Below are 26,710 nucleotides of genomic sequence, written 5' to 3'. Positions count from 1 at the left end.
AGAGAATAACCCCAAGACTTTATCAACTTTCCTCATGGCTGGTAACAGCAGATTGGTGTATGGTGGGTGGTCTGAAAACAGACTAACCCTGTTGCCACTTACAGTATTCTGCTGCTGGGAAACTAAAAAGGAAAATTGAGAGAGAAAAACAAATGCCTCGGGGTAAATTGCTGACTTTCAGAAATTCTGGTATGCAAATTGTGCAATTTTCCAAATTTTTAAATTCAAATTTATGATCACTGGGAGCGTAAAATTATAAAATGGCCCTTATATTGCCAGCATATGACATCACCTGACAATCATTTTAACAACTAAGAGGCTCACTAACCTTCATTGCCTTGCTATTGGTAGAGCAGACAAAAATGCGTCGAAAAATATTCAATGCCTACAGAATGCACATTATGAAGAAGAAGAAGGGGCTGGTTTATCTGGTTGGCTGGACAGCTGATCCCTGATGCAGAGTGAGGCCAACAGCACAGGTTCAATTCCCATACTGGCTGAGGCTATTCATGAAGGCCCTGCCTTCATGTCCCTGACCTGAGGTGTGGTGGTCTTCAGGTTAAATCACCATCAGCAAGCTCTCCCCGGCAAAGGCGAAAGAAGCCAAAGGTCGTCTGGGACTGTGGTGACTTTACTTTACTATTATGAAGAATAATAAATGCCTGATAATGCATTTAAGATAGTAGCTCGATGTTGAAAGCCATTTGAATTTTACTGTTCTGCTTAAATGGCTAATTTGATCCATCGAATTGCATCATTGCCAATCTATGCGCACAGCATCCGTCAAGTGAACAAACATTGGACTGGTCAGTCAATCCAATTCTCACTTTTCTGCAGAAAGACAGCAGAAAGGCATTCTACAGATTATTTTATAAATTATGAATTTAACAACCCGCAGAACATGTTGCTATCGAAGATTTACATACCCTCTTCCTCTGACGTCGCATATGACGTTTAGCAATCCTGTGAAGTATCAGTTTGCCGTGCTCCACTCTATAGCCGTGCTTTTGTAAATACTCATTACACGGTGGCAGAGATGATGGCCTTACCTGAGAAAAGAACTCATTTCATTATTTAAGAAATTAAGGAATACTGGCCAGTGGGCAGAATCACGCAAAGTAATTTTATAAATCTAAGAAGCAAATACGCTTTATTAACACAAAAAACCTAAGACTCAGGGCGTGATCGAACGGCCCCACTGCCTTCCATCCAGTGATGTGACGAGGCCGTTAAATCTCACGAGAGGCCTCTGGCGAGATTTGCGACCAGAACGCTTGTGAGATCTCGCGAGATGTTGCAATCTGAAACTCGCCCTCGCTGGGCATGATCCAGATTTACATATTCAAGTGAGTAGTAAATATGTTGCGCCGGATTCTCCCAAGGCCTGGAAATGAACGCCCATGCCAAGGAGACCTCAGTATGGCGTTGTTTAGCATGGGTACACGCAAACATGGATAGGCATAACGGCACCTGGGGAAGTCACTGGCCATTGGAGGACAGGCTCTGGGCAGAGTGGTACCCTGGCACTTCGGCTGTCACCCGGGCACCTTGGCACTGTCAGTCAGGCACCTTGGCGCTGCCACCTGAGCACCCAGCAGTGTTACCTGGGCACCCAGCACTGCCAGGCTGTCGGGGGCTGACAAAATGCCAGACTGGCAGTGCCAAAGTGTCCAGGTGCCAGGTTAGGGTGCCTTACCTTTATGAGGTGGGTCAGGGGGGTTTCAAGGCCCCCTAACAGGTAGGTTGGGGCATTGGGGGTATCCGGAAGCCACAGTGGGGGGTCGAGAGATCGAGGTGGCATTTAAAAATGGCACCCCGGTCTCTTCCTGCACTGACAAGCTGAACTTGTCAGTGCAGCAAATGAAGGTAAATGCGGCCTCAGCGGGAGGCCAAAAAAATCCAGAGGCCTATTTGATAGCGGGTTTGTTCCCAGCACTGAAGGTGCCAAGAAACACCCCACTGAACATGCCCAAAACGGGACTCTTTCTTTCTTTTAAATCGCGCCCTAGGTTTATGCAAGTCACTTGTTACTGGACCAATTTGTCTATTTAGAAAATATTATAATATGATGATTTTAACATAAATAATGTTGACTCTCATGAAATAACTATTTGGAATTCAGTATATCAGTGATTTGAGACATGCTGGGCGTGATTCTCCGATGCCCAGGCCGGGTGGGAGAATCGCTGGAGGGCCACTCTGGCACCCCCCGCAAATCTCCCCCCCCCAAAATGGCGTGCTGCGTTTTGCGACACACCACTCGGAGAATTGCGGGTCGCCGTTTTTCACGGCGACCCGCAATTCTCCAGACTGGATGGGCCGAGCGGCCTGCCGTTCCCGACCTGTTCACGCCGGCGGCAACCACACCTGGTCGCTGCCGGCGTGAACATATCACAAAAGGTGAGTTTGGGGCCTATGGGTGACTGAGAGGGGAGCGAGCACCACGGCCGTGCTCGGGAGTGGACTGGCCCACGGTGCCCACCGATCGTCGGGCCGGCGACTCCAAGAGGCGCACTCTTTCCCCTCCGCCACCCCGCAAGATCAAGCCGCCACGTCTTGCGGGGCAGCGGAGGGGAAGACGGCAACCGCACATGCGCGGGTTGGAGCCGGCCAACCTGCGCATGCACGGCTGACGTCATTAGGCGCCGCCGGCCGCGTCATTCGCGCCCCCTATGTTTGGTAAGCAGCTCAAAATTGTCTTTCATGATGTTTTGATCCTTTATCATCTAAAAATGTCACAGTTGTGTGACTCGGGGTTCAAGTCCCACCCCAGGACGTGATGGTCAGAGAAGATGCATTCATAATGTGGCCAAACAGGTTGAGTATCACCTATAAAAACCTTCCACCACACTAATAGCAGGAACAGGAGAGACTGCTGGTCAGCCATGGTTGATGCGGAATGGCGCCCATCAAGTTTGAATCCTCTGACAATAGACTAGAAATCTGTTGTGGGGGGGGGAGGATGAGGAGGGGTGGTAGCATCAGTCTGAGAACAGGTGAAAGTCTGCCTTGTGCAGGAAGAGAAATACCAAAAAGCTCCCACTTTCAGTTTAATGCCTGCAATTGATTCATTTTAATGGGAGCCTGGGGGCTGATTTGAAACTGGATCAGAGTTGACAAAGCATACTTAATATTCAGCCAGTGACATTATTGTATGCCTACTGTACACTTAAGTGACAGTGAAAGCATTCATGCAAATGTGGCTTGAATATTAAATTGCACAATAGTGCCTAACAAGGGGCCTTATCCAAACAAATTAAACAAAAGAAATGTTTGCAGAGATACCAACCAAAGAACCACTATTTCCTACGGGCTCTGCAAGTTCAGCTTCATACAAATAGTAATCCAATGGAGCAAAGAAGTACCCCGGAGCCGGTTCATTACACTGGCGATTGATAATGTTGGGGAGACACCGACACTGCCCATCAAGCAAGGAGCAACTGTAAAACATGGACAACACATAACTGCAGTGAACAGGCAGCAAATCTTACCACAATACCACAGTGTAACGCTGGTGTCCATATAAAAGGTTATAAGCTCCTTCCACTGTTCTTTATGAAGACCTGTTTAAAATCAGTTTTAATTCACAAGCAGATTCTTCACTGTAAGCATTTCGGACAGAGACGTGACTTTTGTAAAAATAACTGTAACTGTTCAAAAATCTATTCTATATTCCAGTTAAGAAGCAAAATCAAATCATTGATTTCAATTAATAGTTCTTAATTAATATCCAACAGCTTTAGGTCAAAGAAGCCAAAAGCAGACCAATACAAATTGTTTGAAGTTTTACATACACTGGTGGTTATGTTAAAAGAACCATTAACTCCAACTTAGTCAGGAAGGATAGTATTCTTTCACCGATCAACAAGAGTCTGTTAACATTTGGCCTTCATAAGTTTTGTTTCACACGAGTGAATCTCCTATGATGTGTCTCACAGTAACTCCAAAGATGGCCAGTTTATAATGAGGGTTAGGGTTAAAAATGCTATACTGCATTATATAATCAATACTATATTGATACTCAGGTAAAGCTGTGTTTAACCTGCTCCTTTAAGGCCAGAACTAATAATTATACTTACTGATTATCATAGGCCCCTCCGATGTCACAATCACAGGGAGAACACCCATAGATACCAGTTCCAAGGCCCCAGTAATTTGGCTATAACAAAATATATTAACACAATTAAATTGCAATAATTTAAGAACATAACAGAAAATACAATGATTGCATTCAGTCTGGTATATTGCTCATGTGTGCGAACCAAAGTATGGTGGGACAGTGGTTAGCACTGCTGCCTCACAGCTCCAGGGTCCCGGGTTCAATTCCGGCCTCGGGCGACTGTCTGTGTGGAGTTTGCACTTTCTCCCTTGACTGCGTGAGTTTCCTCCGGGTGCTCCGGTTTCCTCCCACTGTCCAAAAATGTGCAGGCTAGGTGGATTGGCCATGCTAAATTGCCCCTTTGTGTCCAAAAGGTTAGTTTGGGTTACTGGGTTACAGGGTTACAGGTGGAGGCGTGGGCTTAAATAGGGTACTCTTTCCAAGGGCCGGTGCAGACTCGATAGGCCAAATGGCCTCCTTCTGCACTGTATATGATACTAGAAAGTTTTCAACAGGCGATACCTGTTGGGTTGGTAGTGTAATGATAATGTCACGAGACTAGGAATCCTGAATCAAGCGGGCTAATAGTAGGGGTACATAGAGGGTCAAATCCCACCATTGCAGCTGGTAAAATTTGAATTCAATTAATAAATCTGGAATTGAAAGTTCATCTCAATAATGGTGACCATAAAACTATCTTCATTAAAATAAAACTACCGAGTTTGCTCCTGTCTTTTAGGGAAAGAAATCTGCCATCCTTTCCTGGTCTGACATACATTATACATGAGTTCAAATCCACAGCAGTGTGGTTGATTCCTAACTGTCTTCTGAAGTTGCCTCGCAAGCCACAGTTCATGGGAAATTAGGGATAGACAGCAACGCTCACATCCTATGAAAGATTCGAGCAGCCCGGCTAGCTCAGTCGGTAGAGCATGGGACTCTTAATCCCAGGGTCGTGGGTTCGGGCCCCACGTTGGGCGGTTCCTCATTGTTTTAGGACTGAGTTTAGGAGGAACTTCTTCACCCAAAGGGTTGTGAATCTATGGAATTCCTTGCCCAGTGAAGCAGTTGAGGCTCCTTCATTACATGTTTTTAAGGTAAAGATAGATAGTTTTTTGAAGAATAAAGGGATTAAGGGTTATGGTGTTCGGGCCGGAAAGTGGAGCTGAGTCCACAAAAGATCAGCCATGATCTAATTGAATGGCGGAGCAGGCTCGAGGGGCCAGATGGCCTACTCCTGCTCCTAGTTCTTATGTTCTTATGTTTTTAAATAGCCGAGCCTGGTGCTGTACTCAACTGACATCCGGACTGAAGCTGGAACTTTCGCAAAATCTTCTTTTGTCTCACTAGTCCAGGGCTTTTGAAACTGGCTGTAGATCCCTCCACCAGTTTGGTTGTCCCAGTTTAAATTCGCTAAGGCAGGGATCAAACCCTTGGTATTTCTTTCTTTCATTTGCTCATCGACCATGAGATTGGGCAGCTGAACGTCTACCAATTATCCCTCAACGGTGCTCAGCAATTGACGGCCTCACTCAACTCAACTGATCTTCTCATTATGGGACAGATGAGTTCTATCTCACCCTAAAAGTTTTGGAGCTTGAGAGTCACAGGTTAGGGAAGCCTGAGAGTGAGCTGATTGTCTGCCAGGGAAGGCCGAATTTGGGCCTGAACACATTTCTGCCCTGCCTACCTTCTGCTCCAAGTATCAGTGGCGGATGTGGAACTAGTGGATACGTTTTCTGCCCTGTCCATGTCAAGCGGGTGTGTCTTGGGGAGTTCTGAGTCATCTCAACTCTTGGTCCATCCCCAATTTTGCCTTTGGTAGTGAGCTCTCTTTGGAGCACTTTCAGATTTTTTGCCCTGTTTCTCTTTGCCCCTTCCTGACATATTTCAAGGGCAGTTAACCAGTGCCAGCTTGCCAGCGACACACACATCCCATGAAAGAAAAAGCAGAAAGAACCCTTTAATCTCTCACTTGGGTGTTGTTAACGGATCAAAGTGGGCATCTCTGATGTGCCATTACAGGCATGGGCTGATCGTTCAAATGAACCAATCCCTGCAATTCTGCTCAAGGGGGTGGTTTCCACCTCCGAGGCTGTGGCTAGGAATTCTGCTGGGGATTAGACTCGGTTTGTTGTGAAGTTTTTCCACATCTTACAATGATAAGTTTGAAAGTAGGGTGAAGTAAGGTGAAAGATGGTATTATAACATACCAGACACTGTTCACAGTTTCTCCCAGAGGTATATCGTTGACAGTGGCATTCCCCAGTGACTGGGTTACAAGCCGATTGTGCTGACATGCTGCCGCGTGAATCACATCGGCAATCTGAAAAAAACATTCAAAATCAGTTTTTTGTGGAACACGAATAATCTGCATCAGAAATCTAGTTAAACAACATAAAGCATCCATTTGTAGTTTTTGTTTGATTGATGTCCTCAATTTTGCACTCACCTCTAATCTCAGGTGCCGCCCGTCTCCTCTATTGCTAAAAAAGCTTTCAGGATGTTAAAATACCTTTCAATGAGGCTGATGTTAATAATATGGCTGCCCATTACTGTCACCATGAGGCCTGTGCTCTGTTGAGGCCTCCACCTTGTTCCTATGATACCAGCAAGATGGGGGCACCAAGCGGGCTCCCCACTCGAGCTCACTGGTCATAGAAAAGAGGATAGAAACCATCTGGCTCTTACATCGAATCAACGAACAATCACCACCTTGGGGAGGGAAGCAATGCTGAGACAAACAACTGGGATAGGCTGACAGCACTCCCCATGAGCAATAAAAAGGGAACATGTCATTTGTTTGTTTGTTGAGCAGCTTTCAGTTTTCCTTTAAGTGTCGTTCAACATCTCGTGCAAATCAGCGTAGCCTGTGCAACGTACATTTCGCCCATTTGTACCTTAAAATTGCATGAGGATGTTATGGACATCATGGAATATTACAAGTGGCCTTCCATCAGAAACAGATCAGCACTCCAGACACTGTTCTCAGGTCCCTACCTACGATGACCGGAGCCAGGGTGCCAAAGTCAATGGATGGTAAGTGACCCAATGCCATTTTCAGGTTTCTGCCAGTTCACTTAAATCAGGCCAAGCAGGTTAAAATTAGACGACTCATCTCTTTATATTACTACATCCCACACATTCTTGGTCAGGCTACGGAGAAAGTCTGTTCTCTGATAGGAAATGTGTTTCCCAGCTTCCATGGGCGCGATTCTCCGCAAATGGCCATGTTTCACGCTAGCCTCGGAGCTCCGTCCCGGGACCCGATTCTCCCCCCCGGGCGGGGCTAGTATCGGGGCCCGGGGAATCACGGCGACGCGGAGTTAGGGAACGTCACTAACTCCGCCCGCAAAGAGTCACGGCGGCTGACGCGCACGATGACGTCAGCCACGCATGCGCGGATGACGTCATCAAAATGACGCGTCAAACCCGCACATGCGCGGGCCGTCATGCCCCTCAGCCGCCCCGCGGACTGATCCTGCCGGGCGGCGGAAGAACAAATAGTGTGCGGGTATCGGACCCGCTGTCCGCGATCGGAGCCCACCGATCGCAGGCCCATGCCACCCTTGGCACTGCCGTGGTGCGGCCGTTGCAATCGGTGCCATGGTTGTCCGGGACGGGCACTTTGCGGCCGCTTTCACGAACGCTGAAAGCAGATCACGGCCGTGAAAACGGCCATAAACTCCGCGGTATTCGGCCCATCGGCCTGCGGAGAATCCCTGTTCGCCGTAAAAAACGGCGAGCAGCTATTCGTGTCGGGGGGGCGGCCGGAGGGGGGGGGGGGGGGGGGGGGGGGGGGGGGGGGGGAGAGAATAGCGGGAGGCCGTGAAAATTGTCGGGAAGGCCCTCCCGCTATTCTCCGACCCGTCGTGGGCAGCGGAGAATCGTGCCCCATATCTTTCCATTAAAAGAAAATGGCCTCCATTTTAATGGCATCACTCTTCACCCTCTTAAATATCATATCTAACTGCCTCATCTTCCTTCTGAGAGATGGGTGTTTTTGTGCGATGGGGCTAAGAGTGGATGAGGATTATATGTGTCTAACTCAACAGATCAACACTAAGGTTAACAGGCTATACAGATTGTTAAAAATGTGTCCACTCTAAGGAGAGCAAGAGATCATTTTACTCCATCGAATATTCAATTATTTCCTTCTAAAAGTGATGTGACCGCAGGCCAAATGGTCATCTAAATCTTTGATTGTGAACTTGTAATGACCGGAACCTCGCTGCCTGCAAGGGTGGTTGAAGCAGCGATGATCAATGATTTCAAAAGGAAATTGGATGGGCGCTTGAGGGAAATAACTAGGCAGGTTACAGGGGAAGAAAGTGTGGGAATGGAAGCCAGCATGGACTTGATGGGCTGAATGATCATCTTCTGTGCCCTAAAGACTCTGTGACAGGACATAATGCTGTTGCTGATGGTGTAGATGGAGGCAAGGACTCCACAAGATGCCAGGTTGACAGGATACAACTCTCTTTATTCTCACACTAGATATAAGAATAACCCCTCTCCACTCCCTGCAGGGTCAGCTTCCCTGACCTGCTCCCAGGTCGGGATTTATATCCTGTGGGGAGTTTCTCCAATTGGGAGGATGCTCCGCCCCCTAGTCAGCTGGATAGCTCATACTCTGAGATGCAGGAGGGGAATCAGATGCCGGACAAGGTCTGTCTGCGCAAGGGGTCGTAACAGATGATTTCATCGACTCACAAGAACTTAAAGAACTTTTAACAGAAGTCAAGATGATGATTGCTTGAAAAAATGAATTTCCCCCTAGCAACCACAAGGTGGCACTCAGAGCAAGGTAATCCATGAAGTATTGTCCACTAAATGCTCAATAAAGCATGGAAGAAATAGGCCTGTAAAATGGTCATAGAGGCACTGGGGGTATAAATTATTGGAAACTTAAAATAGGGGCAGTGAGGCTCAATTTTGGGGCCAATGTCCTGCACCCGAAAGTTGCTTAAAACATTTTGTCCTGAAATTGGGATGGACCAACTTTCATGCATCTCAGCCCATTTGCACTGCAGCCTGTTTTAGGAACAGGGCTGCAAACCATCCAGGATTGACCAGGAGTCACCAGGAATTGGAGACAAATCTCCAGGATGTGTGCAACCCTGGGGAATTAACACCAGGACATTAAAAATCCCTCCTTCATTATCTTTGAATATTTATTTTTACCAGATATAAAAATATTGGAATGGGAATAAAATGTCTCTTTGGTTGATGGTTGAGCAGCACCCAATTGGGTAACGCATCTTTGTGCTTTCCAGCTGGTGCAGAAAGGCAGTGCGTCACAAGGCTGGATGTGTTGGCCGACTAATGGCTGGAGCAGGGGGGCAAGTCATGTGATGAAACCTCCAGGGATATATTGAATTGCAGTTGGCGACACTATTTAGTAATCTTCAGTGGCAGTGGCGGACTGGCCAGGGTGTCAGCTTGCCCGATGGCAAGTGGGCCCCTGATGAAGTGGGGCTCCTATATCAAATAAAAATGCAATAAAGAAACAAACACAGACAACTGTTTTAGTAATAAAAAGAAATAAGAAAAAAAAGAGAACAGGACACAAATAAGCAGTGCATGAAAAGGAACGAAGCAGGGGAGGTAGTGGAAGGATGTGGAATAGGGGGGCCCGGGTCGGGCATAATTAAGGAAATTCCATGTTTTCAGAAAGAGTGTGTGAATTTAAAGATAAAGTTACAATTCGTGATTTGAGATGGTCGGCAACTTCAAAGGATATCAAGCAGTAGTCTTGGTTCAGCCGGTACATCGGTCCAGGGCCCGGAGAGCCAAGAAGGGGCCCGTGAATCTCTGAAGGGCCCTTAAAAATTATAATTAATTAGATAAATAAATCTCCAGCTTCTTTCCTGAGATTTGTATTCTAACTTAATAAAATATAATTGTTTTTAAAAAGAGCAATACCAAATAAAAATGCAATAAAGAAACAAACAAATAATCACTCAGTGTATGAAGGAACGTAGCAGTGTTAAACGGATGTGAAAAAGAGTGGGGGGGGGGGGGGGGGGGGGGGGGGGGGCTGGTTCACCCGGGTCGGACAATAGTCGGAATCCACGTTTTCAGCAAGAGCGTGTGAATTTAAAGCTAAAGTTACAGTTCGTGATTTGAGATGGTCGGCAACTTGAAAGGATATCAAGCAGTACATAGGGTCGCGGAGGGTCACCGAAAAGGCGAAGCTGGGTACCTTGACGTGAATCATGAGGTCCAAAGATATTGAAGTGATAAGCCATGATCGGTAAACTCAAAGGGTTGCGACTTGTAACACTACACTGGTATCAAACTGGACATGCCAACTTTGGTTGTGGGACCATTCTTAATGTCTTACTATAGTCGGACCAAACCTCTAAGTTTCAACAGTTGTCTCAGTTGCGTGCTGGTGTGAACACTGGACAGTCGATTGTCTCCTCTTCTGAAGCTGCATAGGCCACAGTAGTATTGACTAATGAACATAGCCTATTGAAGTGTAAGTAAGTTATTTTATATTTTTTATCAAGTAGGGTTTATCTGGCGTTCCTTCAAGTTATTCTTGCAATCATCAATATTAATTTTTTCCAATGTGGGCTATTTTTAATGAAGTTTTTATTTCAGGAATATTACCCCTACCAGCAAGGAAAAGAAAAAGCATAAATCTGGGTCACTAAAACGCTAAGAACAAAACGAAGCAGAAAGGAAGGAATCAGCCAAGCGATGCAGGCCCATTACAGAGTTTATAATACCACAAGCACAATCCACATCAATATCCAGTTCTGCAACAAATAATCAAGAAGCAAGAAACAATGCTCATGGTGATGATGCAATGACATGCGAGTTACAAGAACAGAGAAGAGCTACTTCAGGCCCAATATTTCTTCTGGCTTCCTTGTTCCGGTGTCTGTACTGCCTGTAGTTGCAACATCTGAACTCATAGCTTCAACTAGTGACAGGGAATCAGATATTCCTTCAAGCATAAATGACTTGGTTTCTGAAGCACATCCTGTAAATGAACCTACGCAAGAAAATGAAAGATCAATTATTGGAATCTTCCAATATCCATCACGAGCAAAGCTAAATCAGTTTTTTGCTGAACATCCACTTCAGCCACTTGATGATCTGCCATTTGATGCTCGTTTGTATGAGAGGAAAATTATGAATGACTCAGTCCCAAGAAAATGGCTAACATATAACAAGAAAATGATGCTTATATTGTTCATACTGCTTAGCCTTTGAGTTTCCCAACACTTGTAATCCATCACCCTTTGTACATGGCTTTAGTGACTACAGGCGTATTAGCCAGAGCTTGACTTTACATGAATCGACAACAACACATGTCAGAAATGCTCAGCAATATATCAGTGTGGTTAATGATGGCACCTTAGATAAATTTTTTGCAGCATCACTAATTAAAAGGAAAGAAGAAATATTGAAGCAGAGAAGTATTGTCATGAGGATTATAGACATCATAAAGATGTTAGGCAAGCAAGCACTTCCTTTTCGAGGTCACAGAAATGAATCGGCCTACACTCTAGATAATGAGGTTCTGAATCATGGCAATTTTTTACCTACAGTGCAGTTGATGGTAAAATATGACCCCATTATGGCAGCTCACGTTTCTGCAGTGCAAAACAAGTCTAAACAAAGAATCAAATGATTAGAGCAACAAGGAAAGGCTCAAAGTAAAGGCCGTGGTGGACTTGTTACATACCTGAGTAAAACAACTAAAAACATGTTAATCAAAATTATGAAGAATATGATACCAAGAAAGAATTAGTCATGAAGTTTCTCAAGCAAAATATTATTCTATTCAGGTTGATTCAACACAAGATAATTCATCCATCGATCAGTTTAGCATTATTATTCGGTATGTGCTTAAAGGTATTATCTGTGAGCGACTACTTTCAGTTGTGCCAAGTAATGATGGTACAGGACAGGGACTTTTTGATCTATTGATTGAAACATCACAGCATCTTAAAATTGACCCCCAAAAATGTTTATCTGATAGCACAGATGGTGCTGCAAGCTACCATGGCCAATATAATGGTTTTACAAAGTAAATTGCTGATGTGGCTGATCAACATGTTCATATATGGTGCTATGCCCATGTCTTGAAGTTGGTGATAACTGAAACAACAAAATGTTGTGTGCAATTTCTTTTTTCAATTTGCTCCAGAATATAGCAACTTCTGTGAAAGCATCATACAAGAGAATGGCTGTATGGATAGAAGTTGTTGGAAAACATCTAGGACAAGAAAAAATGAAACGATTAAAGCTAATAGGTGAGACCAGATGGTCAGGAAATCCAATGCAGCAACAACTATATTGGACGTTTTGATGATGCCGCTGCCAGTACTTTCGTAAATCTATTGACATGCTTATCAATGATACAAGATTCAGAATGTTTGACGCAAAAAACAAAACATGAAGCAAATGTTTTACTTCAAAGTCTTCTGAAGTTTGAAAGGTTGAAATTGACAGCATTTACTTACTTGTATATTTGAAACTACAACCCCGTTATCAAGTTATCTACAGACAAGTGGTTTAGATATGTTTACTGCATGGAGTTTGGTAGATTCAGCTACAACAAAGTTGAAGGAACAGACAAGAAAATTTGCTAACGTTCACAGCAAGGCTTTGGAATTTGTAAACAAATGTAATGACAGGATTTCACAGATGAATATGGATGAAAATCAAACATTGGAAATTGATGCGTTGTATCAGCATCGCCAGTTAAGAGGAAAAGGAAGAAGAAAAGAATGGCAGATGAGCTTGTTGATGATGAAAGAAATTCCTCAGATTCTCTAGCTGATTTTCGAGTAAATGTGTTTAACCTAATAATGGATAGCATTGTCCAGTCACTAGAATCACGCTTTGTACAACACAAACAGTTGTATAAAGATTTGTCCTGCTTGGACCCAGCAAAGTTTAAAACTATTGCAGAGAAGGGCCTTGAAGATGAAGCATTGGAAGGTATTATTAAGCTGTTTCACAAATCAGCAAAGATCAAGTAATATTGGAATTGTTTTCTTTTGCTTCAAACTTTGATGTATTAAAGCTATTGCTTAATGATGGTGAGAATATGGATTCCAGTTGCAACAATTGTAAAATTTGCAGCACTTGCCCAGCGTGTGTACTAAAAATTCTGGCATCCAACAGACTTCATGACAAGGCATATGATAACCTTTATAATCTTTATAAAGTCATCTGCACACTATCAGTACTCAAGTCCAATGTGAGAGGACATTTTCAAAGCTAAAGATCATAAAGACAAGGTTAGAAATTCGCTGTCTGAGGAGAATTTGGAATCATACATGTTGCTATCCATTGAAAAGGAATTGTTAGATGAATTGGATGCAGAAGCAATTATTGGCAGATTCGCACAATCATCTAGCGAACACAAACGATTGCTCTTAATATAGTGGACTGCATGCAATGCTCTATTGTGCTTTTGAACTATCTGTTAATGTGTAAATTGTGCAGTAAACTATTTAAAAATATCACCAGTTACTTAAAATAAAAAAAATAAATAAAAAATTCAATTATAACATTCTGTATTTACATTTGGTATCTACTGCCAGTAATATGTACAGTACATGTACACTGTAATTGCTAAGAAATACACATTTTTTCCACAAAAATTTAATTGTACCCTTTTTTTCCATATGTATTTTTGAAAATTTTATTTATTCATTATGAAAATTAATGATAGCATTGTAGTTGTGGGTGGGCCCCCTTTGTCTCCTGGCAACCAATATTTTTAGACCCAGTCCGCCACTGTTCAGTGGAGATTGGGGTGTCCTGAACGAAGCAGATATAAGCTCACCTCTGCTGAGGTTTCCTAGATGTGGACGTGGCCTACAGCCAATATTCACCACTGAACTGATGTTTAATGTACTTTTACATTGATGTGGAGTAAGAAGACTCCACAGCACTCTTGGCAGTTGCAACTGCCTGTAGTTGTCCTATAAAGAGCAGCCCCGGGCGGCATGGTGGCGCAGTGGGTTAGCCCTGTAGCCTCACGGTGCCGAGGTCCCAGGTTTGATCCCGGCTCTGGGTCACTGTCCTTGTGGTGTTTGCACATTCTCCCCGTGTTTGCGTGGGTTTCACCCCCACAACCCAAAGATGTGCAGGGTAGGTGGATTGGCCACGATAAATTGCCCCTTAATTGGAAAAAATTAATTGGGTACTCTAAATTTAAAAAATAAATAAATAAAGAGCAGCCCCATCAGAGAGGTGGGTGCTGATGAGGCAACTCTGAGAACAGAAGTGCCCTCAGAGGTACAAAGTTAAACTAAAAACACTGAGGGGCCAAGCAGGCAGGTAGGTCAGAATAGAGAGGGAACTACTCTGGCAATAAGGTTTGGGCAAAGGGTGCCTTTGCTGCCAGCGGCCCCTCTGGCTCTGATAGGCCCTGGGATAGAGCCTCTGGCTCTGATAGGCCCTGAGATAGATCCTCTGGCTCCGATAGGCCCTGGGATAGATCCTCTGGCTCCGATAGGCACTGGGATAGATCCTCTGTCTCCGATAGGCCCTGAGATGAATCCTCTGGCTCCGATGGGCCCTGTAGGTTGTTGCAAAATAGCAGTGAGCTGGTAAAATCTAATTGGGGCTTAAAGTATGCAAATTGTCTGCCCACCACTGCTCAGTGAGCAGCTGATCCATTTTCCAGGTTGCATCAGGAAACATTCCTAGTGGCAGAACTGCATCGGGAAGAGTCTCAATGCATCGCCCCCATTTTCCTGACCCGCACTCATAATTGAATTTACATTTAGAGATGCTTCAAGTGTTAACTGGAATCATAGAATATAATCATAGAATCTCTACAGTGCAGAAGAAGGCCATTTGGCCCATCGGGTCTGGGAGTCTTCAACGCCAACTTCAGACCCCATGAAGTCTCATGGCATCAGGTCAAACAAGGAAACTTCCTGCTGATTACCACAAACTGTCCACCATCAGCTGGTGAATCATTGCTCCTCCATATTGAACAAAACTTGGAGGAAGCACCGAGGGTGGCAAAGGCACAGAATGTACTCTGGGTGGGGGACTTCAACGCCCAACACCAAGAGTGGCTCGGTAGCAGCATTACTAACCCAACTGGCTGAGTCCTAAGGGACTTAACTGCTGGACTGGGTCTGCGGGTCACAAACCTGCCTGTCGCAGATGCATCTGTTCATGACGGTATTGGTAGGAGTGAACACTGCACAGTCCTTATGGAAAACAATTCCCACCTTCATATTGAGGACACCATCCATCATGTTGTGCGGCACTACCTTCGTGTTAAACGGGATAGATTTTAAACGGATCCAGGAATTCAAGACAGTGCAAACATGAAGCACTGTGAGCCATCAGCAGCAGAATTGTACTGAGCCACAATCTGTAATCTTGTGGCCTGGTAAATGTGTTACTCCACCACTACCTTCAAGCCAGGGGATCAATGCTGCTTCAATGAAGAGTGCAGGAGAGCATGGCAGGAGCAGCACCAGGTATATCTAAAAATGAGGTGTCAACCTGGTGAAGCTACAACATAGGACTACTTGCATGCCAATTAGCATAAGCACCAAGTGATAGATAGAGCTAAACAACCTCACAACCAATTGGTCAGATCAAAGCTCTGAAGTCCTGTCAGATCCAACTGTGAATGGTGGTCGACAATTGAAAAAACGCATTGGAGGAGGAGGAGGCTCCTCGGATACCCCATCCTCAATGATAGGGGAGGCCAGCACATCAGGGCAAAATATAAAATGGAGGCATTTGATACAACCTTCAACCGGAGGTCCTCAGCATCACAGATGCCAGTCTTCAGCCAATTCGATTCACTCCACATGATATCAAGAAATAACTGAAGGCACTGGATACCGCAAAGGCAATAATACTAAAACTTGTGTTCCAAAGCTGCCATGTCCTTAGCCAAGCTGTTCCAGTACAGCTAAACACAGGCATCTACCCAGAAATATGGAGATTTGCCTAGGTTTGCCAATTACCGCCCCATCAACCTTCTACCATCATTGGTAAATGAGAAAGGGGTCATCAACAATGCAATCAAGCAGCACTTGCTCGCGATAAACTGCTCACTGATGATCCACCAAGGCTACTCAACTCCAGTTCTCATTTCAGCCTTGGTTCAAACATGGACAAAAGAGCTGAACTCCAAATGTGAAGTGAGAGTGACAGCCCTTGATATCAAGGCCGCATTTGATCGAATGTGGCATCGAGTAGCCAGGGCAAAACTGGAATCAATGGGAATCAGGGGGGAAACTCTCCACTAGTTTGACACATATCTCGGACAAAAGAAGATAATTGTGGTTGCTGGAGGTCAGTTATCTCACATCCAGCTGGAGTTCCTCAGGCCAGAGTGCGAGGTCTGGCCACCTTCAGGTGTTTCATCAATGACCTTCTTTCCAGTATAAGGTCAGAAGTGGGATATTCGCTGATGATTGCACAATGTTCAGCACCATTTGTGACTCCTCAGATACTGAAGCAATGCATGTCCAAATGTGACAAGACCGGGAGAATATCCAGACTCGGGCTCACAAATGGCGACTGACATTCACACTACACAAGTGCAGGCAATGACCATCTCTAACAAGAGAGAATCTAGCCATTGCCTTTTGACGTTCATTGGCATTACCATCGCTGAATCCCCCACCATCAATATCCTGGGGTTACCGTTGACCAGAAACTGAGTTACACTAACCATATAAATACTGTGACTACAAGAGCAGGTCAGAGGCTAGGAATCCGACGGCATGTACTCAATTCCTGACTCCCCAAAGCCTGTCCACAATCTACAAGGCACAAGTCAAGAGTGTGATGGAATACTTTCCCCTTGTGTGAAAGAGTGCAGCTCCAACAACACTCAACAAACTAGGCACCACTCTGGGCAAAACAGGAAAACAGCCCACTAATTGGCATCCACAAATATTTACTCCCTCCATCACCGATGCGTAGTAGCAGCAGTGTGTACCATCAACAACTATGCACTGCAGGAACTCACAAGGTCCTTCTTCAGCACCTTTCTAAACTCATGGCTGCGACCATCTAGAAAGACTAAGGGTAGAAGATACCTGGGAATACCGCCACCTGTAAGTTGTCCTCTAAATCACTCACCATCCTGATTTGGAAATATACTCCCGTTTCTTCACAAACGTTTGGGTCAAAATCTTGGCACTCCCTCCCTAAAACACTCTGGATGTATCTGCACACATGGACTGCAGCGGTTCAAGAAGGTAGCTCACGACCACCTTCTCAAGGGCAATTCGGAACAGGAAATGAAGGCCGGCCTAGCCAGCGATGCCCACATCCCTTGATTAATTAAAAAGGTGATTTCAATAACAAATCTAGTTTGCAAGGTTGAACAGCTATCTTGGAGCTTGCAGTTGTCAAGACCTTCTATACCCTTGGGCAATAACTATTGGGCTGTAATTGTTTTTTAGAATTTCTAGTGACAGATAATACCACAGTTGCTTTGACTGGGGCTTGTTATCAGAATATGTGATTATTTCCTTTGCCTAAGCATGTTATGGCTATTGAGGTATCCATGATCTCATCATACCTTCTGTCTGCATGGGTGACAATTTCAGTCACATTTAACAACATCATGCAGATGTCTTGAAACTGTGCAATTCTGTAGATTGGATGGTTGGGCAGTTGTTCCAGTTGTAGCTTCGGAAGAGTTGAATCTAGAGTTAACAAGTGCATGGTGAGAGCTTCAGCAACCAATGAGTTGAGGCAGAGACAGAGATGGGAGATGTACGGAGATGGGAGTTGCCAGTCTTAGTGATGGAGTGGATAAGGGTTTGGAAGCTCGCCACAGGGTCAGACAGGACAGGCAGTTTGCAAACAGTCTGGTTCTGTCTCATACAGTGACCAGCAAGAAGGATGCAGCTGGTGACCAGGGAATGTAGATTGTGTGGGCCAGAAGTTATAAAGCTATTGGACAGTGGAAACAAAGCAGGCTGCTGACTCAAACAGGAAAAGAAGGAGTTGTATTTATGTATTGTACTTCATGACTTTAGGACTTCCTAAAGCCTTTACAGCAATTAACTACCTTTGAACTGTATTTTGTGCTGTTACGTAAAACACACAGCAGCCAGTCAATGCGCAGCAAAATACATACGCAGCAATGTGACAATGATAATTAATCTGTTTTTAACAGTCTTCATTGAAGGATTGGGAACTACTGTGCTCTTCGTCAAAGTGACGTCAGGCGATCCTTTCCCTGAACTGAAAGGTCAGATGTAACATCCCAGTCCAAGATGTGCAGGTTAGGTGGGGTTAAGGGGACAGGGTGGGGGTGTGGGCCTAGGTAGGGTGCTCTTTCAGAGGGTCGATGCAGACTCAATGGGCCAAATAACCTCCTTTTGCACTGTAGGGATTCAATGACTCTATTATCCGAAAGACAGCACTCCTGATTCCTTCAGTACTGTCCTTGTGTGCTACCCTAGATTATATGCTCAAGTAACTGGACTGTGACCTAAACCCACAACATTTCTTTCAGAGGTAGTCACGGCTGGCAGAATATATGTTCCTGTGGATTAGAGTTTGGGTTAGATTAGATAAGTGCAAATATAGATATTCACAGTGAATAATAGAAAGATAAATCTCATTCTTAGCTCATACACACCTTCACATCCGTCAGCATTAATAGAGCTTAGTCCAAGAAGCCAGACTTGCACTGATCACATCTTGTCCCTTCAACATTTCTCTTACAGATGCAGCGGCCAGCAAGTGTACGGAGGGCCTGGGTCGGAGTGACTTTCACACATTCCATTGTTTAGTGAGCCTTCAGGATCACAGTTACAGGCTATGATTCAAAGAACAGGCAATGGGTTACAAGTGTTGCATTTCTGTAAAGTTGCCATAGTTAGAGGCTGCTTTCCCCTTTGAGAGCTGACTGGTGGTGATTAACCTGTGGATCACACACCTCAGGCCCCGCCCCCGCCGACCCCTTTCTAGATACTGGACCAAGATCAGATAGACCTGTTTCTGACATTACTTCAAAGACTAGCCTGAGTTCATTGAAGTTGCAAATTAGGTCTTAATCAAATCTTTATAATTATCACCTGTTTTTAGTTAGCAAGCTAAGGTGATCTAGAATTTTCTGTCTTTCGATGTAATGATATAGTTGTGCCTATGATTAATCATTTCCTCATATTTCTTAATCCTTTAAAATCATAAAGTGTACAATTAAGAAATCAGGATGAACTAACTCTTCCTTGGTTATTTATTTTTATAAAATGCAGAATTCGATGCATGACATAGCCAATGCTCTGGGTTCAAACGCATTGGGCAGGATTCTCTGACCCCCCCCGGGGTCGGGAAATCGCCGGGGGGCGGCGTCAATCCCGCCCCCGCCGGCCTGCCGAAATCTCCAGGGCAGGAATCGTGCCGCGCCGGTCGGCCAGCGATTCTCCAGCCGCGATGGGACAAAGTCCCGGCCCGTGCTATGCAGGTCCCGCTGGCGTGGATTGGAGTAGGTCCCTTAACGGCGGGACCTGGCGGCGCGGGCGGGCTCCGGGGTCCTGGGAGGGGGGCGCGGGGCGATCTGGCCCGCACCTTTGGGGCGGCCCGAAGCCGGAGTGGTTTCCGTTTCTTCCGCGCCCGCCGATTCCCGGAGAATCCGCCCTTTATTCATGAAAATTAAAGTTATGTGATATCAACAAAGTCTTCAGAAATTTGAGTGAGGTGAAGACAATTTCCAATTATGGCATTTAGAAAAACTCCAATTTATTTTCTTTTATCAAGTACTGTTATTATAATTCTTCTTATAATTGAACTGAGGTTTATCTTGATAAATTCATTCATATCCTTTTCAATCTTTGTGCTGGGATAATTTAAAGTGCAAAAAACAGAAACCCGCTTTGGGCATGTACAGTGGGGCCTTTCTTGGCATTTGCAGCGCCATGCCGACAATGCTATCTAACGGCACTTTGCTGTTTTTAATAGTAGTGTTGGATGCAAAGCTTAAACCATATAGGGATTGACTTCAATAGTCTATTTAATCCTCATGAAAAGAAAAATATGGGGCTTAATGTGCCTTCTGAGAAAACAATGTGCTCAGTGTTATCCGTTATTAATATGCTTATTTAAGCATTCATTTTAATTACATTAAGTTTTTAAATCCCACACATTTAACACTTGATTTTATGTTATTTCAGATGCTGCTGAGTTATACTTGTAACATAATAGTTTCAAAAGTGCCTTATGCAGCATTGAAAGGCTGTTGATTTCACTCTACCTGGAGTGATTGGGCTATATAAACTTCACCCAATTGTAACATGTCAAGCTCGGCTTCGAAAACTAACTTTCAAGGACTTTTGCACAGTTAATAATGTAGGTGTGAAAAGAAAATTGCACAACGATTGTGCAAGGCATGCGATGCTGGAACTGAACTTAATTACGACAACTTCAATCTCATAACAAATGGAACATATTTTGTTCATCAATCATTGTGTTTCCCTTTAAGTTTTACACTCTTAATATAAAATATGGAGGAGACTGGTCACTTTGGCTTTGTTGACAAGTCTTTACAAAGCGTCACTTAACAATTGATCCAAAAGTAGAGTAGAAAAAGAGCAAACCTACGGACACATGCAAGTAGGTCAGAAATGATTCTCCTCGGATCCTGGTAGAAGAAGGGCTTGCACTGGTCACAGTTTTGACCCATTGTGTTGTGTTGACATTCCTCACAAACCCCACCGCTGATCTCTCCGCTGGCCAAATACACTGCCATGTCAAAATGGCATCTCTCGGAGTGTCCGTTGCAGTTACATCCTGAAAAGGAAGAAGTACAAATCGGCATTTGAAAGGAAATTATATGAAAACAATTACATTCTGATCTATTGCGTTTAGCAGACAAGTTCAAACATATTTATTGCATTCAAATATTTTAAGAGACAAACAAAAAGAACCAATTTAAACCTAAAGCAACAGGAGTTTTCCTGCCCTTCTTTGAGAAGAACCCTGGAATTTTATGCATGAACCTGCAAGAGTAGACAGGTCCTCGATTTAATGTCTCATCCAAAAGCTCTCAAAAACTAAGTTCTTTTAAAAGTAAACTTTTCCTTTAGGTATAGACACTAATAGGGAGATTTTAAAAAACTCATTCACGTATATTTTAAAATTTGATATAAAAAAACTGACTGCACCAATGAAATTAGTAAATCGCTCTGTTTTGTGTTTTTGAAGTATTTTTTAATTATTTAAATTAGGTTATCACAGATAGTGCTCTAGAAATTGTGGTTAATAATGCTTCTAGTTTGTGATAAACCCATTTTCAGCTGCATCAGTAAAACATTTTTAGTAAAACTGCATTAATAGAATTAAAACTTTTAAATACATCAAGCAATATTTTTTATTGCAAAGGCGCTCAAAAAATTACTTTAAAACTTTGCTCGGCTATGCTACTTCATGGAAGATACTAGCCCGGAGTTTTGCTCCTGAGGTGTGTGTGCTGAGTTGGGAAACTTCCCGGATTGCACATTCGTCTCAGGAGAACATGCCCTCAATAAGGGGATCTTTGTTCTGGGGTGAGGTGGGGACAGGTAGCTGCTGCAGTTGAGCATGCCGTTGTTTCCCTGGAAACAGTTGGGTGGCACCCACAGGGAATGCTGGCTGCTGAGGCAGGTTGTTTACCCTCTAGCCCTCACCCCTCACATCTCCTCAATCCCTCCACCCTCATTCCGTGGTCCCACAAATTTCCCAAAGGCTCCTCATTCTCTCCATGTCAGCTCATGCCTCCCACCCACCCCATGGCCCTTTAAGGCCCCATGCCAACCTATATTGACTCATGCCAACAGATGACCCCGTACTCATGACCCATGACCCTTATAGCCCCTATGCCAAGTGAGTGCACAATCGTGTCAAGACAAGCCCTCTATCCACCAATATTTCCCCTTATACCCCTTACACCCTCTATGCCAACACATCCAGTATCCCCTCAGACATCTTGAGCCATGCTTAGGTGAAATAAAATAAAGTTCTTGATATCTATAGTATGTTATTGTACATATTCTCTAGTATAGTATTTATGAAAGATGTCATTATGTACTGGTTTAGCACACTCAGCTAAATCGCTGGTTTTTAAAGCAGACCAAGCAGGCCAGCAGCACGGTTTGATTCCTGTACCAGCCTCCCCGGACAGGTGCCGGAATGTGGCGACTAGGGGCTTTTCACAGTAACTTAATTGAAGCCTACTCGTGACAATAAGCGATTTTCATTGATAAAATCCACTCTCGAAAAGTTTTGACTTAAGTAAAGAGTGTCATGAGAAATTTTCATTTTTTCATTTCATATGTGAAAAAAAACTGATTGATAAAAGACCATTCAATACACTTGAAAGCAAGTCGCTGTTCATTTGAAAAAAAATTTAAAGTACCCAATTTTTTTTTCCAATTAAGGGGCAATTTACTGTGGCCAATCCACCTAACGTGCACATCATCTTGGGTTGTGGGGGTGAGGCCCATGCAGACATGGGGAGAATGTGCAAACTCCACATGGACAGTAACCTAGGGCCAGGTCCTTGGTGCTATGAGGCAGCAGTGCTAACCACTGCAACATGCCGCCTGCAAGTCACTGTCCATAAGAGAGTTCAGATGGTGTTGCTGAATTTGGGTTTCCCTCATGTGTGAATCACCTCCCTGTCCCCTTTCTCCACTGGCAAAAATAAGGGGACGGATTCTCCGTCCCCAACGCTGAAAATCGTGTTCGGCAATCAGCCGTAGAATCCCCGTTCTCAACCAAATCGGGGGCGGCGCCCCTTTCGCGCTGCTCCGCCCCCTCCAAAGCGGCATAATTGGAGAGTATGCCGTGAGCCATATCGACGGCCTCAGGACGTTGCCTGAGGCCCGCACCCCCAAAGCTCCGCCCCCGACCGGCCGAGTTCACGACAGCGTGGGTCTCTCATGGTCTTATCCATCGGGAATTCGCCGTGGCAGCTGCGGACTCAGTCCAGCGCTGCTACAGTCGGGGGAGGGACGATCTGCGTTGCAGGGGGGGACTTTATTAGAGGCTGGGGGTACTGTTGGGGGAGGTGGGGGGGGGGGGGGTGCACTATTTCAAAGGCCGGCGTCATGTTGCATAGCGTCGCCCCCGCAGGCCGTGCGATGGATGGACTCAGCAATTCTCCGGGCCGTATCGGCAGCTAGAGCCGGGGCTCTAAGCTGCTGGCATCCTAGCCCCCAGCTACACAGAGGATCGGTGGCCATTGCGCCGCATCTTTGGGCGTAAAACGCCACCGCTCCCACGCCGGTGTGAGGACATAGCCTCACAATCGGAGAACCAGCCCAAGATCTGTTAGGAATGGAGGTTGGACCTCTGGATCAAGGGTCCCGGTGTCATTTTGGATAAGGCACAAAGCCTCTTACGACTTGCTAAAATCTGGGCCGCCATGGTTCAGTGATGTGAAAATCAGGTCTAGTGAAAACGTGAGCAAATAAAAACCACAAACCCACTCCTTAAAACCTGTACAATTTTCACATGATCAACCGATCGCACTGAAAGTGGAATTTCCAGGCCAGCATACATATCTTAGAGAATAACAATAACTAACTGTAAATGTGTAACTATCTCATTTTCAAAATCCAATTCAGTTTACATTTCTGACTTTTTGGAAATTATTAGACAAGTTAAACAGACTATCAATCAAACCAGATGGAATAATCCTTACTTCTACAATCATCTCTCTCTATTCCGATCGCTGGTTGCCATGGCGAATCATTGTAAAAGTCCTTACACCTTTCACAGTTTACACCATCCGTATTGTGGCTGACAGACGCATTGCCCTTGAACCTGGGAAAATATTTGTAATAAAAACTGGTTGAAGAACTGTGACCAATAGTAGAACACTTACAATTTTTAACATCTTATATGTGACATTGAAGTTTTGTTGGAACTGGAGTCCCTAAAGGAAATTAACTGCCACATTCTCCACACGTTAAATTCAGAATTCTTATTTACAAAACATCCTTGGCCTCGGCCTGCCTGCCTTTGCAAAACTCTTCCAAACTTAGATCCCATTCAATCCTCTTTAGTTGCCTGACTCCTATGTAACTCCCTCTTTTCACTTCTGCAATCAGAAGCAGAACCTCCAGTGTCTTGTATTTGGTCACCTTTTGAATGTTCCCCTCCGCTACCTTTGTTCTGTCCTCTTTGAAGCGCTCGTAATATTTTCGATGTTAAAAAGCATGATACAACTGTAAGCTCCCATTAAGAGTTTAATATTTGGATCATCTGATTATTAGAATTTTGTTAATCTCTGATTCCACCTTTGCAATGCGATTAATTGTTGAGCTTTTTTCCTATGTTTGATTGACTGAAGAAACGCCCGAGCACTATGGCACACAATAATGCATTCACAAGATTTTTAACAATTGTTCCAGCAGCTTTGGGTTCTATTTTGGTCATTTTTTTTCAGAATTTGTAATCGTTGGTTGGACCTCAGCATTTTCAAGTCTGGGTTCCACACTTTTCAGAGGGTGTCAAAAATTTGGAGGGTACAGAAGAGATTGACCCAAAAGGTAGCAGGGGTGATGGATTACAGTTTTATGGAGATAAGTTACAGTGTATTCTTTAGAGCAAAGAAAGTTGTGGGAAGCGTACCATATTTTCACTGCATAGTTTTCCATTTTTGCAACCACAGCAGGGACATAAAACTGCTTTTAATTCAAATTATGAGAAGTTTTGACAGGGCTAATGGGGGGGGGGGGGGCAGTATTTTATTTTCACTAGCATGAGAGTCGGTAACAAAGAATCCAGAATTAAGATAGTGGGGAACTGAGGAGAATGTTTGTTGCACAGTGAATTGTTATAGCCTGGAATACGATCCGTGAAAAATTGGTGGGTGCAGATTCAAGGGCAGCTTTCCTAAGAGAAGTGGATATATACATAAAGGGGAAGATTTAACGGGCCATGAGGTAAGATGAATTGGATGGCTCTTCCAAAGAGCTGGTACCAACATGATGGTGACAATGGCCTCTTTCTGTGTTGTACTATTTTTTGATTCTATCTAAAGTGGCCCCCACCCCCTTGCAAAGGTGGCTGATTGGGCAGTTGCTTCACTTTGGCTATAAAGACCCCGTTCCCCAGACCCCGTGCAGTGCACCAGCTTTTGTTGCGTCTGGGGGCAGATAAGTTCCCTGGGTGGTGAAAGCATCTGCCATTGGGATACAAAATTAGGGTAGCCTTTCTGTACCTTAAAAAAAATCTATTAAGGTCAGCAGTAGAGGTTATACATTCTTGCATTTATGTTCACGCTATTTAATTTTCTGAAAATAGTACAAGGAGTGTGCTTTGGAAAGTGTTGAGGCAGAAATTAATGGTGGTGAAGTGCTTACCATTCCTTGATGGCTGAATACGTCACCTCTTATATTATCAATAGGTATGCACTGGCTGGCATGCCCATAGCAAAAGCAGCTCCCTCGAACAACCATTTCATACAGTGCGTAATAATACTTCTCATCAACTCTAGCCTGCCTTCTCCGCAATCGCGTGTCTCCCAAGGTGTGAAGTTGAGTGAAACTTATCCGCAGATTAGTAAATGTTATAAGCTCTGCGGAAAACAGACAACAAAAACATTGACATTATGAAAAATGTGAAAGAAACTTTGGAGGGGGGAGGTGTTAAACTGATCTTGGATGTCGTCTCTTACACAGATTGTCCAATTGTTTTTCCATTGACTGCAGTGGAAATGAAAATCAGGAGGGATACTTAAAATGGACGCCCAATACGCTGCATTATCCTTTCTTTGATCTGCTCAATGTTTACAAACTGACATAATATCCACTCATGTATATAATGAGATGCAGACAGGCAGTGATTGACACACAGGATGACGAATGAACACACAACACAGAACAACCAATCACCAGACAGGACACCACCACTATAAAGCACACAGGGCATTAAGAGTCTCCCTCTCTCAGGACCCAGCTACTGAGACAGTCAAAGTGCACAAGCTAGTGAGCACTATCACCATGCGGTAGCCAGTAAGTCTGGTCAAGCCAATAAGAGGTAATCAGTTAGGTTAGTAGAGTGTCAACCCACAGCTGAACATGGTCAGCAGTCCACTAGTTAAATAAAACAGTGTTGGATCATCTCCTGTGTCAGACGTCTGTTTCTTGCTTCACTGCATCCAGTGGCAGTCAACGTTGAACCAACCTGCCGAACACATCATGGTACTAGAGTGCTATTAATCCTAACGAACCTACCTCGAGTGAATCTGCAACAACCAGCAAGCAGTCATCCAGCGAAATGGAAAACATCCAGCTCCCTCCGCAGCTCCGCATCTCCGGTAACCTCGTCGGCAATTGGAAAATCTTCAGCAAAAGTTCCTCCTGTATATCGAGGCCTCCGACCTCGAGGCAGCATCGGATGCCAGGAAGATTGCGCTGTTCCTGTCAACTGCGGGGGATCACGCCATCCACATCTACAACTCGCTTACGTTTGCCGATGGTGAAGACAAGACAAGTTCAAGACAGTTCTGCTAAATTCGACAGCCACTGCGATACTGACGTGAATGAGAGCTTTGAACGGTCCATCTTCCAACAGAGGCTTCAGGGCAAGGATGAACCTTTTCTGTCCTTCCTGACCCTCTCCGCATCCTAGCGCAGTCATGTAATT

The 26,710-nt window shown here is 44.4% G+C and overlaps 1 protein-coding gene and 1 non-coding gene across 2 annotated transcripts in view; one reads left to right on the top strand and one right to left on the bottom strand.

Annotated features, from left to right (window-relative positions):
* Positions 1-26,710, bottom strand: part of LOC119973347 (laminin subunit beta-4-like) — a 163,850-nt gene that overhangs the window by 99,785 nt on the left and 37,355 nt on the right. Inside the window, 11 exon segments of the mRNA XM_038811282.1 lie at positions 927-1,049; positions 3,290-3,440; positions 4,080-4,159; positions 6,313-6,425; positions 18,717-18,752; positions 18,755-18,833; positions 18,835-18,896; positions 20,678-20,866; positions 23,760-23,856; positions 23,858-23,881; positions 25,426-25,640. Coding sequence (XP_038667210.1) covers positions 927-1,049; positions 3,290-3,440; positions 4,080-4,159; positions 6,313-6,425; positions 18,717-18,752; positions 18,755-18,833; positions 18,835-18,896; positions 20,678-20,866; positions 23,760-23,856; positions 23,858-23,881; positions 25,426-25,640 — 1,169 coding nt within the window.
* On the top strand, positions 5,007-5,079 carry trnak-cuu. The gene has a single exon. It is a non-coding gene; the product is annotated as a tRNA-Lys (tRNA).

This window comes from Scyliorhinus canicula, chromosome 11 (assembly GCF_902713615.1).
Source record: "Scyliorhinus canicula chromosome 11, sScyCan1.1, whole genome shotgun sequence".
Lineage (NCBI taxonomy): Eukaryota > Metazoa > Chordata > Chondrichthyes > Carcharhiniformes > Scyliorhinidae > Scyliorhinus > Scyliorhinus canicula.
Note: the sequence above shows the minus strand (reverse complement) of the source record. Positions and strands in the feature narration are given on the sequence as shown.